The sequence below is a fragment of the Cynocephalus volans genome, chromosome 8 (genome assembly GCF_027409185.1).
Source record: "Cynocephalus volans isolate mCynVol1 chromosome 8, mCynVol1.pri, whole genome shotgun sequence".
NCBI classification, from domain to species: Eukaryota; Metazoa; Chordata; class Mammalia; order Dermoptera; family Cynocephalidae; genus Cynocephalus; species Cynocephalus volans.
The window spans coordinates 116,770,868-116,782,915 of NC_084467.1; the positions used below are offsets into that span (position 1 = coordinate 116,770,868).

Consider the following 12,048-nt stretch of genomic DNA (forward strand, 5'->3'; position numbering starts at 1 on the left):
GAGTGTCATCAAGGAAGTACACAAGATGCTAAAAAGGCCCACAGGAGTGGACCTCTATACATCTCACATTCTACACACTGCAACAACTGCCTGTTTCCTGACATCCTTCCACCACACCCACCCTGACTGAACTCAACCGTCGTCATTAATAGGGAAGATTTTCTTAAAAGTTTCTAATGCAGCAGTCCTCAATTCATTTTCCACAGGGGCATGTATGGTAATTATGTCCCTGTTTGTCACACACACCTATGGACAATACTTTCATACTGGTCACTCACTCACATAGGCATATCCAGTCTTTTAAATTGTCTGTAGAGATGTGTAACACTGTGTGCTGTTTTTCTTTCATAGGCTCACTCATATCTTTAGAGATGGTGAATGAATACAAGAAAATTGTTCTACTGAAAGGATTAGAGAACATCAGTGATTATCATTTTAAAGCAGTTAAGTCCTTACTGACCCATGATTTAAGACTGACTAGAAAAATGCAAGATCAATTAAACAGAATTCAGATTGCTGACATGATGGAAGAAAAGTTCCAACACGATGCCGGTTTGGACAAATTAATAGAATTCTTTGAAGATATACCAACACTTAAAGGCCTTGCTAAAACTCTTAGAAAAGAGAAATTAAAAGGTATTAGGGAACAGGGAACACTCCCTCCCTATCATTCTTCCCTAACCCTTCCCAACCTTGGATAGAACCTCACCTTGGTCATGGTTGATACCTCTCTTTCCCAAATTATACCTAAATGGGCATAAAAATCTTGGTACTTCAGATGCCAACAAGTGGAAAACTTAAGGCATTCCTTTTCCAGAAGTTATTGGTGTATTTTGGAGGGTGTATTGGGATGCAGTGGAACCACAAAAGTGAGATGAAGTTGATTAGAGACTGAAACTTCCAATGCAATAGAAAAATAAAGAATGAGGAAACAAAATCCTGAAGATTGTTCCATCTATTTAAAATATGTGCATGTAACCAAGCAATGTATCTGTTCTATTGAGACCATTTAACCTATCTTTACCCTTTATAGTAAAAAAGACAAGGCAGCATGTAAATGTGTCTAACTCTCAGAGATGCAACCAAGTCCCCTCTTGTAAAATCACTACTTAAAAAAACAAAAATATTTTAGAAGAGCAAAGGTCAATAACATTGCCTTGTTATTTCACAAATTCAGATCATATTTCCATTCAAATTTGAATAGATTATTTGCAGAAGATAACCCAACAGACAATATTAGAAAAAAACTTTCTATTTTTAAAAGAAAAAAAAAGAATAGAATTAAGAAAAGATTTGACTGAGGTACATGGAGTTCAGAGGACAGGAAGGACGTGCTCACTGCAGAGGGGACAAGTAAGGGAAGAACCAAGGACCATGACACAGTGCCTGTGCCTGTGCCTGTGCCTGTGCCTGTGTTGTGACTGTTGGTCACTTTGCAGCCAGGCTGGGCTCATGCAGTAGAGGCAGACACTAGCATACCTAGACCCACAAACAGGAGCTGAGAGTAAACAGTACTGAAATTGCTTCAGCTGTTCTACACCAGCTGCTTTGGATTTATGTGTCCTCCTTCCTCCCCCCCCCACCCCCCATCAGTTGTGAAGAACACTAAATCTGTTTTAGCAAAAGGAAAAAACCCATCGAAAAAAAGCAAGCAAGGAGAACTGGGTCCTGCTACACTTGCACCTGCCACAAGCAAAGTTCTCACATCCGAAGGAGCAGAGGAAACTCCTGTTGCTCAGGTAAGCTGAGGAAAAGAAGCAGGCTTGAGATCCCACAGAAGACACTCTGCTATGGCTCTTCCACTCAATCTCTCCATCAGGCAATTATTTCTTCATTAGTTTCCCATCAAGTTTTAATTAACAAAATTGCGTAATAATTGATCATCTTTTTGTGCAAGGCATGAGTTAAGCACTTTTAGAAACATAATGTAAATATGTATACAGTCATGTATTGTTTAACCATGGGTATGTACTGAGAAATACATCTTTAGGGGATTTCATTGTTGTGCAAACATCATATAGTGTACTTTCACAAACCTGATGGTATAGCCTATTGCTCATAGACTACAAACGGGTACAGCATTTTACTGTACTGAATACTCTAGGCAACTGCAACACAATGGTAAGTATTTATATATCTAAACATAGCTACACATAGAAAAAATATAGTTAAAATGCAATATAGTCTAATGGCACCACTGTCTTACATGTGGTCTTCATTGACCAAAATATTGTTGTGGGGCTCATGACTGAAAATAAACATGATATCTTCGCTCCTACTAGAGAGGTGCATTTATTTGAGAATCAGGTGGGAAAATGCTTTGCCCATGCTTACAAAAACCTAGTTCTTCTAATTCCAAATCAGTCACATCCCACAACACAGGTAATTAGAGGAATGATGTGTAGAACTTTTTCCTCTTCTTTTTTTAATGAAAACATCTACAACCCCCTCTTACAACTGGCCGGGGGATGGGCAGCACTCCCTCAAGCTCCAAGAAAAACATTTTTAGTTATAATAAACATACTACCCAGTAATGAAAATGTGTTCTACCTCATTTGATAATGAAAACCATTAACAAAAAAGTTAAACTACTTTCAGAAAAGGAAAAACACAACCACAGAAAAGACTGGAACCAAAAAGAAAAAGGTGCCCGAGGAGCAGATGCAGCCTCCCTATCCTGCAGGAGCCAGCACGTCCTCAGCCATGGGCCATGCCCCACCTGCCCAGATCTCATCACCAGTTCCATCCAACACTTCCTCAACTGAGGTACATTGTTTTTCCTGTTCTCCTTCTCTTTCGTTTCCTTCTACCCAAACTATAGGAATTAGACCTCAAAATTCTGATCTCATCTCCAACTTAAAAACAATGCAATAATTAACTAGTTAATCTACTGTATACATTGAGAATTTATCCCATTTTAATATTTTGCTTCCACGGGGATACTCGATGAACCAGACACTATCCCTGACTATGGGAAGGTTTCTGTCCTGTGTTGTTATGAGGGAGGGAGCGAGATGGTGTCAGGTCAGGACTGTGCAGGTGGAAGCAGCAGTGGGCTCACTGTCTGCTGCTCCTGTCCCTTTCATACCTCTCCCCTTTGCTCGCTAATCCGTTAAAGTTTCTTTGATACACACCATGCTCCTTTCTTCAGGATTTTCACACACCATATTTCCTCCACTTGGATAACTCTTTTAAAGCTAAATACATTCACCCTCTGGACTCCAGTATTGATATCCTATCCCACAGGAATCTTCACATAGACCACCGCAACCTAGGTGAAATCTTCATAGTGCTCTCTTTGGTAGGACCTCATTTCTTTCTTTTCTGCAACTTACCACAATTATAGGTAATAAGTGTTTATTTTTCATCTTTACTCTGATTTCTAAGATTAATGCTACTTTGTGAGTCTGTGGACAGCTGTATCCTAAAGCCTAGTTATGTGTCTGCCTTGCAGGAGGCTCTCTCGATAGATAGATAGATAGATAGATAGATAGATAGATAGATAGATAGATAGATAGATAGATAGATAGATAGATAGATAAATAGATAGATATAGATATAGATATAGATATATTTTCCCATAGAAAAAATAAAAACTAAGTCTTAAGATATGAATCAGCACAGCTAATGAAAGAACAAATAAGCATCATCTGACCAGTCAAAGTAGTGATATCTATTGTGAGGCCTAAAGGAGGTAAGAACAAGCAGAGGAAGTTTGGGTAGGGTGGGAAGTTGAGGAGTTTGGGGAAATCTAGACAGCAGGAAGATCATACAAGACCTCGAAATGAAAGAAAGGGGACTACTATTTACACTTGCATGTTTCTGAAAACTCTTATAAAGTTGTACTCTTCTCAGATTTGGACAGGCCAGCCTTCGCTGTATGCATGCATCAGAAACAGTCTGATACTTAATGAAATTTCAGTAAGCTTTATTCCAAAAATGAGTGTGTTATATGTCTTTGGTAAACAATGAAGGGGGCAGACTACAATGGGCCACAAGTGACAAAACACACTAGCCCTATTGAAACATGCTCTATTCCTTATTTTTCTTATGCCAGATTTTTTTTAAATACAAGACTATTGTAGAAAAAAAGTAGGATATGGGCCGAGCCCATGGCGCACTCGGGAGAGTGCGGCACTGGGAGCGCAGCGAAGCTCGCACCGTGGGTTCGGATCCTATATAGGAATGGCCCGTGCACTCACTGGCTGAGTACCGGTCACGAAAAAGACAAAAAAAAAAAAAAAAAAGAAAGAAAGAAAAAAAGTAGGATATGCAGACAACCAGCCAATCTGACTAAAAATAACTACATTTAAATTATCTGAAATTCCAACATATATATTATTCCACATTTTTCTCTACACACTTTTAGATTTTCTCCTGTATATACATACTTTTTTTCTGAAAATAGCATCATACAATACTTTGACTTACATCTCTCTGTGTAGTTGTATAAATTACCTTTATGTGGGTCCTGTATTCAAGTGGTTCCTTGTCAGGTTGCACATCACTGTCACTATTGTTATTTTTATGTATAAGTCAACTGTTACTGATTAACTTGCATTGAAGAAAGAGCTCTCCTGTGTTAGGTTGAATTGATAACACTGATAAAATTTCAATCATCTGAGCTTCGACATTGTCATAGTGAAGATTGCAATGCTGGCTTCTGTGTATTTAGAAGAGGGGATTAGGGAGTCCAAATTTATGCTAGTATTCCAGAGAAAATTGACAGAGGGATGATCATGTACAAAAAAAAAAAAAAAAGAACAATTAAAAATATATATATGTTTTATATACTGCTTATTAAAAATATATATTGCTTTACCTCATATTGAAAACCAGTAACAAGAAGAAAATAATCTATTTTCTTTCAGAAAATTAAAGACACAATCACCCAAACTTGTGACTCCAAACAGATGAATCCATCCCAGAAGCAGTGTCCTCCTCCACAAACTTCAGTCATCAGCCCACCTCCTTCTGAGTTCCATCCTCAGAATTTTCGGGCTGTTCCACAAAACTCACCCAGCAGTATCTTAACCAAGGTATCGTCTTTCCCTTCTTATTACTTCTGCCTCACAGCAACATAATTAACAAGGGCCATCAAATCTTTGAAAGACCATCATCTCATTGAATCTCTACTAAATACAATCTTTATTTACTTAAATCTCTCCAAATGAAGCATGTATATGCATTGGGATTCTACTAGATTCTAATAGGCTTTGCTATCACAAGGCATATATTCATAAAAATCAGTACTGACTGATTGCTGTCTTTTGTGGCTCCAGGTATAGAGAGAGTGTGGGGAAGTAGCTAGAAAAGGAAAGATGAATACAAGGGTGTGTTCATCATCCATATATCAGTTTCCTTTCACCTTTTCACCTTATTCGCTGGCTATACTTCAGGTTTTACTTTAAACACCTTGTTTACTTTCCCAAATCAAGAGTTTTGACGTACGTTACTATCTTTGTTGGAATCACTTTCTCCGGTCCCTTCACTATCCCAACTCTCCACAGGTGCCAGCCTAAATCTCTTCTTAGGGCAGGTGTTCTCTGATACCCACCTTTCAGAATAGATTAGATTCTTTCACTGTTTGTTCTCAAAGGTACTCCATTTATGTGCTTTTCCAGTTCTCTTTACTTCTCTTTACATTATTTAAAAAACTGGAAGAAAGAGTGATTTTCTTTTTTTCTAGACCATAAGCTCAGAGTATAGGTACTCTACCTCAAGGGGACAGAACACAAGGAGGCAAATGTCAGTTCACACTGCGTGTGTCAGCTCTTATCCCAGATTGCCTTCTGCTCTGCCATGATATGGCCCCTGTAGTCATCTGTGGTTAGGGGTCAGAAGCCTATATCTGTGATTAAAGACCAGGCAGATTGAAAGAAAGGCAAGAAAATTAAATCCATATTTTCTGGAATTAATCCCCTCAAGCTGCAACCTGCCTCAGTTTCTCCTCCATCACTGCACATATACCCTGGAAGACAAGCTTTCTATATGAAAGAGTTAGTTTCAATTAACCATCTTTTTCTCTATAGTTTATACAGGTTTTATCTGAGGGATGTCACTAGCAATCTGTGCCTTTTCTCCATCAGTTACAGGTGACTGTGGATGGAGCCCTTGCCCAGTCATTACAACCTCTGATCCATTTTCTCTCTGACACTTCAATGACTTATGATGTCATATCTGAACAACTATGCTATTTCTCATTTATATGGAATTGGATAAGATTATGTGAAGATTTCTAAGTTTCACCTGCCAAAACATAAAACTCAGTCCTTGCTATAGCTTGCTACAGCTGTGAAATATATTGCACTGTACCTGAACCCTTACAGAGCACAGGATCCGGAGGGTTTATGCCCTCATGGCCTCATTCACCTACACACACTATGAGCCATTTATTCTTGGGTGTCCAGCTACCACACTAAAAAAGAGTTTCTGACTACTTCCTTTATGACTCACTAGGTAACCAGGAGAGTCTTGCTCCATTCATTAGCGGTTTTTTCTAAGATTTCATTTGTGCTATGGGTTCTTTGTGCACTGGGATTTAAAACTAGAAAGAGCCTGTTTTTACCATTGATTTTTTCTGTTATGTTACCCTAAAGCCAGGAACACAAATTGGCATGAATCAAAAGCAGGAATAGTAGGAGAGAGAAATTACTATGAGAAAAAAATTAGTTAATAATTGAAAATGCTACTCACGGAAAGATAGTATTTTTTAACCAAATTTTACTGTTGCAATGGGAACGTTTATTTAAATGATTTTGAGAAGATAATAGCTCAAGATGCTCTTGTCAATAAGTTGAAGAAGTGATTGGAGAAGTGTCTTTAATAAAATGCTTCTCATACCACCTCAATTTAGGGTTTTAACCAACAATATAAACAGAGTATGAGACATTAGTTAATAAGAGTGGACATACACGTGCCTGCACAGAAAGTGTAATAATGCCAATAATGATATTTCTACTTTCTGAGAATTTATGGAGTGCTGGTTCAAAAATCTGTGATTTTAACATATATGCTCTCATTACTCTTTAATAACCTAGTCATGAGGATGATATTCTCAGCCCCATTTCATATAAGAGAAACTCATATACATAAAGTTTAAATATGCTCTCCAAGTTTACAGAGATAGTGAGTGTGCTGGGTATAAATTGTGTGTAACTAATGTACATTTCTCATTTGTTCTTCTTCACATCCCCATGATGGTACTACTGTAAGTCATTTCTAAAACTAAGGGGCTCACAGGTTAAAAACAATCTATTCAAGTTCAAAAAGACTTTTAGTGTTAGAGCCAAGATTCAAATATAGGCTCAATGAACTCTAAAACTTAAGAATTTAATGAACATACATTGCTTCCAGAATTGAAGTGTTGATATTAAAATGTCTGTAACATATTTATATGTTTCACAATAGACATTGTAATAGTTTTGGTTGGTTTTTGTAATCTGGGTTCTCCAAGGCTTCTAATGAAAAATTATGTACCTGTGGGTCATCACAATGTGTCCTAATCAGGAAGCTCATTCCACACTCTATTACCAGGCACCTCAGCAGGTGTTTCATTCAAAGATCCATCAAAAAATGCCACTTTAGGAATTAGATTACTGAACACCAGAAGTGGTAAAAACTGGCCAGTTGACTCAGCATAATGAATGCTAAAAATGGGCTTTTTGTTAGTGAAATTAAAGGTAATCAGGATACGTGATTTTATAGATCCTCTCTGTCCTTGCTTAAACAGGGTATAAAAATTCAGGTAATGGAAAAGCCATGGGTAGAAACTTGAATAGTTCTGTTTACTCTTGAGAGTCCTGAATGATTCTAGTTGCCATATGCACAGTGCAAGGAAAGCATTATCTTGCCTCTGGAATTGTGGCCTTGAGAGTTTTCACTCAGCACATTGATGACCAAAGCACCCAAAATAAGGGAGAGCTGGGTATCCTGTAGACTGAAGAGCACATGATAGAATTCTCTGTCTGTTTGCTTCATTAAAATGTCTCATTTAATAAGTGTATAAAAGTATGGTTAACTTTGTTCTGAGACCTGCTTCCTTAAAACCTGGTAGTTTTATCTACCAAAATATGACCCCAAGAGTTGTGTTTGACAAAGCTGGTGAGGCTATTTTGCAGAAGATAATAGAACTAGGAATCCCATCCTTTGATAATAAAGTTTTAATCATATGAATTTTGGTTTTTAGTCTGAAGATTTCAATGCTGCTTTTGTAGTAGAGAGAAAGTTTGGGAATCTGAATTTACGTTATAAATCCAGAGAAAATTGGCAAGAGAAAGATCACTTTAAAAATAATAAAAGATGAAAATATCTTGTGCTTCATCTCATGTTGAAACAAATTAACCCAGAACACAATATCTACTTTACTTCAGAAAGTGAAATACACAAATAACCGATATTATGACTCCAGACACATGAAGTTATCCCAAGTCAACAGTCGGCCTCCACAGTCTTCACTGACCAGCAAGTCTCCAACTGTGACCCATCCTCAGATTTTTCAGAGCATTCCACAAACCACATCCAGCAGTCCCTTAACTAAGGTACCTTCTTCCTGGTCCCATTCCTCGAACCTCTCTAAAACAAAATTAGTGTCCTAATTCCCTACTAATATATTTTATGTTTTGTATAAGCATTTTTTATATTTTATATAAGTATTTTTATATAAATAAATCATTTATTTATCGAGTATATAATTCGAGATTGTAGTGGATTTTACAGTTCTGCTATTTAGAAGGTGTGTGTTCTTGAAATGATTCCTGACTTCAGAAGGGGTCTTGTCTTTGGGGCCCAGGTGTAGAGAGAGTAAGGGTGGAGAAATAGCCAGACAAAGACAGATGAAAGCAAAAGTGATTCTTTCCTTACATTTCAGTTTCTTATTACACCTTCCCTTTTTGCCTAATGACCATGCTTCTAGTTAATTGCTGCGTTTCCTATCTTTCCATCATTATGTTTTAAACATATTCTACCTCCTATATTTTTAATTCCTTTTCTCTGTCTTTTCCTTGCCCCAACTCTCTCCAGGTGTCAGCACAAATCTCCCCTCAGACAAGCCTACATTGATACCTCCTCCCAGAATATATCAGATCCTCCTTGTGTTTGCTCTCACAGGTCCAGTTAAACGTGAGATCACAACTGTGTACAGAAATAACTATCTCATCCTATCTTCTTCAGTTTTAACACCCAAATGGGTACACGCCTCCAAGAGTCAGAAGGCTAGATCTTCATAAGTGAGTGGGAAACGTGAAGGAAAGGCAAAGGGAGAATTAAATTTCCACTTCTAATCTAGGTTTTCATTGAAGCCCCAAGCTGCACTCTGACCGTACTGATTTATGAACCATTAATTCAGTTAAAGACAGGCCTGAAACCTGAAGGGTAAAGGACAGGAATTCATTTGTGTATTTGCTTGATGGGAAAGTCTTACTTATAAAGGTCTATCTATTCAGCTTTTTCTGAAACTTGCTACTCTTAGAAATGAGGAGAGTCATTTAACAAAAATAACCCCAACGAAATTCTTGACTATGTTGGCCTAGACATGTGTTCAGCAGAAAAAGAGCCAGGAGTAACTACACACCAATGAAATTACAAAACGCCATAGTTTGAAAATTTCAGAATAAAAGTTCTAATACTGGTTTGTGAGTACACAAGTGAAAAAGTTAGGATACCTAAATTGGTGCTGGTTTTCTAGGTAAAATACAGTAGATGTAGATGTTGATATGTATGTGTCAGGCTTCATCTCATATTAAAAACCATTAACCAAGAAAGGCAGTATTTTCCTCAGAATATTGAAGCACAATTACACAAACATATGACTCTAAAAGGATGAAGTCATCCCAAGAGCAGTCAGCTTCTGCAAACTTCAGCCATCAATGCACCTTCAACTGTAAGCCGTTCCCGGATTTAACAGATACTTCCACAAACCCCATTCAGCTGTTCTCTAACCAAGGTACCAGCTTCCCTCTGCCATTCCTTGTGCCTCCTTCAATTGTAATGGCAAGGATAATAAGAATCTTGACAGAGCTTCTCAACTAATCTTACTAAATGTGACTTTTCATTGTAGTATATTTCTTAATCTTTTATTAACTGTAAATTGGAATGGATTAATAACATATAGGAATAATTGTAAAATAGGCATTCTTATGGGGAAAAAATTTATTATTTTAAAACACTACGCAAAGACTGCATTTCAGGCATCCAAATTCAATTGTAATAGGAATATTTGTATCAACTGACTTGGATAGGATCAAAAACTGAAGATATCCTATCTTCAGTTTTTGAATGAGATAACACAGTGGCAGAAGTAAGAAAAAATTCTTTAGTAAGGTGATTCCTATACAATCTAGAATGGGGTTTTCATCAACAGGATCAACATACTTATGAAATACGTATATAAGTAAATCAGTCAGATATTCAAACTCTTCATGTGTACACCACAAATAAAGAGTGACAACAATGACACTGCTGTTGACGGAGCATTTACAGGGTGCTGAATTCTAAAACGTGTCCTTTGTGTTCATTCCATTATTTATTCTTCATTGCAAACCCATTAGGTTGCTCTTACTAAATTCAATTTCACATATGAAAGTATCGAGGGTCATAGACAGTAAAAATCTTCTCCAAGTGGAATTTCAACCAGGTGTTTATGATTCTAGAGTTCGTCCTCTTAACTGCTTTGCTTCACCCCAGTATCACTGTTGGTTTTAATCATTAACATTTAATAGGTAGAAAATAATCAAATTGTTTTTAAAAACTTGCATTTCTTTGTTACTAGTAAGATTGAACATTTCTTTCATCTGGTTTTTAACCGTAGGTAATTATTCCTCATTGTCTTTTTAATATATTTGTCCTTTATCCACTGGGGTGTTTGTATCTTTTCAAATGGGTATTAAAGACAATAAAACAAAATAAAACATTTAAAAACATCTTCTCCAATATCAAAATCAAAGTTAGTGCTAGAGGTAGGATTTCTATCTATCCTTAGTCACCTACAAAACCTGATTAGTCAATGGGCATATTTTGCACCCAGAGTAAGACTGCTGATGCTAAAATTAATGTCATATACATGTATTTCAACAGAGACTGTATTATGATTTGAGTTTGCTTTTATACTGAAGACCTGAAAATCTTCTAATGATGAATGAGGTACAGGAGGGGGATCTGCGGCTGTTCTACTAAAAAGCCATCTAGCAGCTGCTGTTCAAGCTCCTCTCATCCACCTCTATAACAAAGTCCACCTCTATAACAAAGACAAAAAAAATTTTACTACTGAATTCCAGAACTAGTGGAAATGTTGGCAAGTCGATATTGCATGTGGAGTGATAGAACTGGGCTTTCACTAGTGTAATCCAAGTTAGTCAAGATATATTGTTTTACAGACACTCACTGGCCCTCCTAAATCCAGATATGAAAGGCTGTTACAGGAATGCTTTAGTGGAATGTGTATTAATGTAAATTAAATTGGAAGCTAGGCCAGGAGAGCAGACAAAAAAAGTTAGGCCTCATAAGTTACCTAAATGTTGCTTGATTTGCAAACATAAGCAAAATATATTCGTTCTTTGCTCAAATAAACTCCTGAAAAATTTATTAGACAGTAATGCCTTAGTTTACGTTTTTAACACCTGTAAAGTTCTAACTAATGTTTCAATTACTGAAGGATTCTGGATGCCTGAGACTAGAGGACAAGCAGAATCCTGACTCTGGAATTATGGCTTTGATAAAATCCTTCAAGCAAAGCAAAAGTCAGTATGTCCAAAAAACAGAAAACGGACTTTCCTAGAATCTGAAAGGCAAATGACAGACATCCATTTGTTTATTTGCTTGATGAGAATGGCTTACTTTAAAACTACCATCATGTCAGCTGACTCTATTCTGCAACTTGCTCCCTTTATAAACTGGGAGGGTTATTTAACAAAAATAACACCAGGAGAGGTAATTGACCAAGTTGGCTTAAACAGGTTTTCTGCAGAAATAGAAACAGGATTCCATTAGAAACCAATACAATTTAAATCAACTGAGTTTTGACATTTTTTGACCGAAGGCTGTGATTCCAGT

The 12,048-nt window shown here is 37.0% G+C and overlaps 1 protein-coding gene across 1 annotated transcript in view; it reads left to right on the top strand.

Moving 5' to 3' along the window:
- The first annotated feature begins 371 nt into the window (after positions 1-371).
- The window catches only part of LOC134384336 (gamma-interferon-inducible protein 16-like), a 92,288-nt gene continuing 80,611 nt past the window's right edge, over positions 372-12,048 (top strand). Inside the window, exons 1-4 of the mRNA XM_063105875.1 lie at positions 372-636; positions 1,621-1,739; positions 2,599-2,766; positions 4,872-5,039. Of these exons, the coding sequence (XP_062961945.1) occupies positions 372-636; positions 1,621-1,739; positions 2,599-2,766; positions 4,872-5,039 (720 nt within the window). The remainder of the gene's footprint in view (positions 637-1,620; positions 1,740-2,598; positions 2,767-4,871; positions 5,040-12,048) is intronic.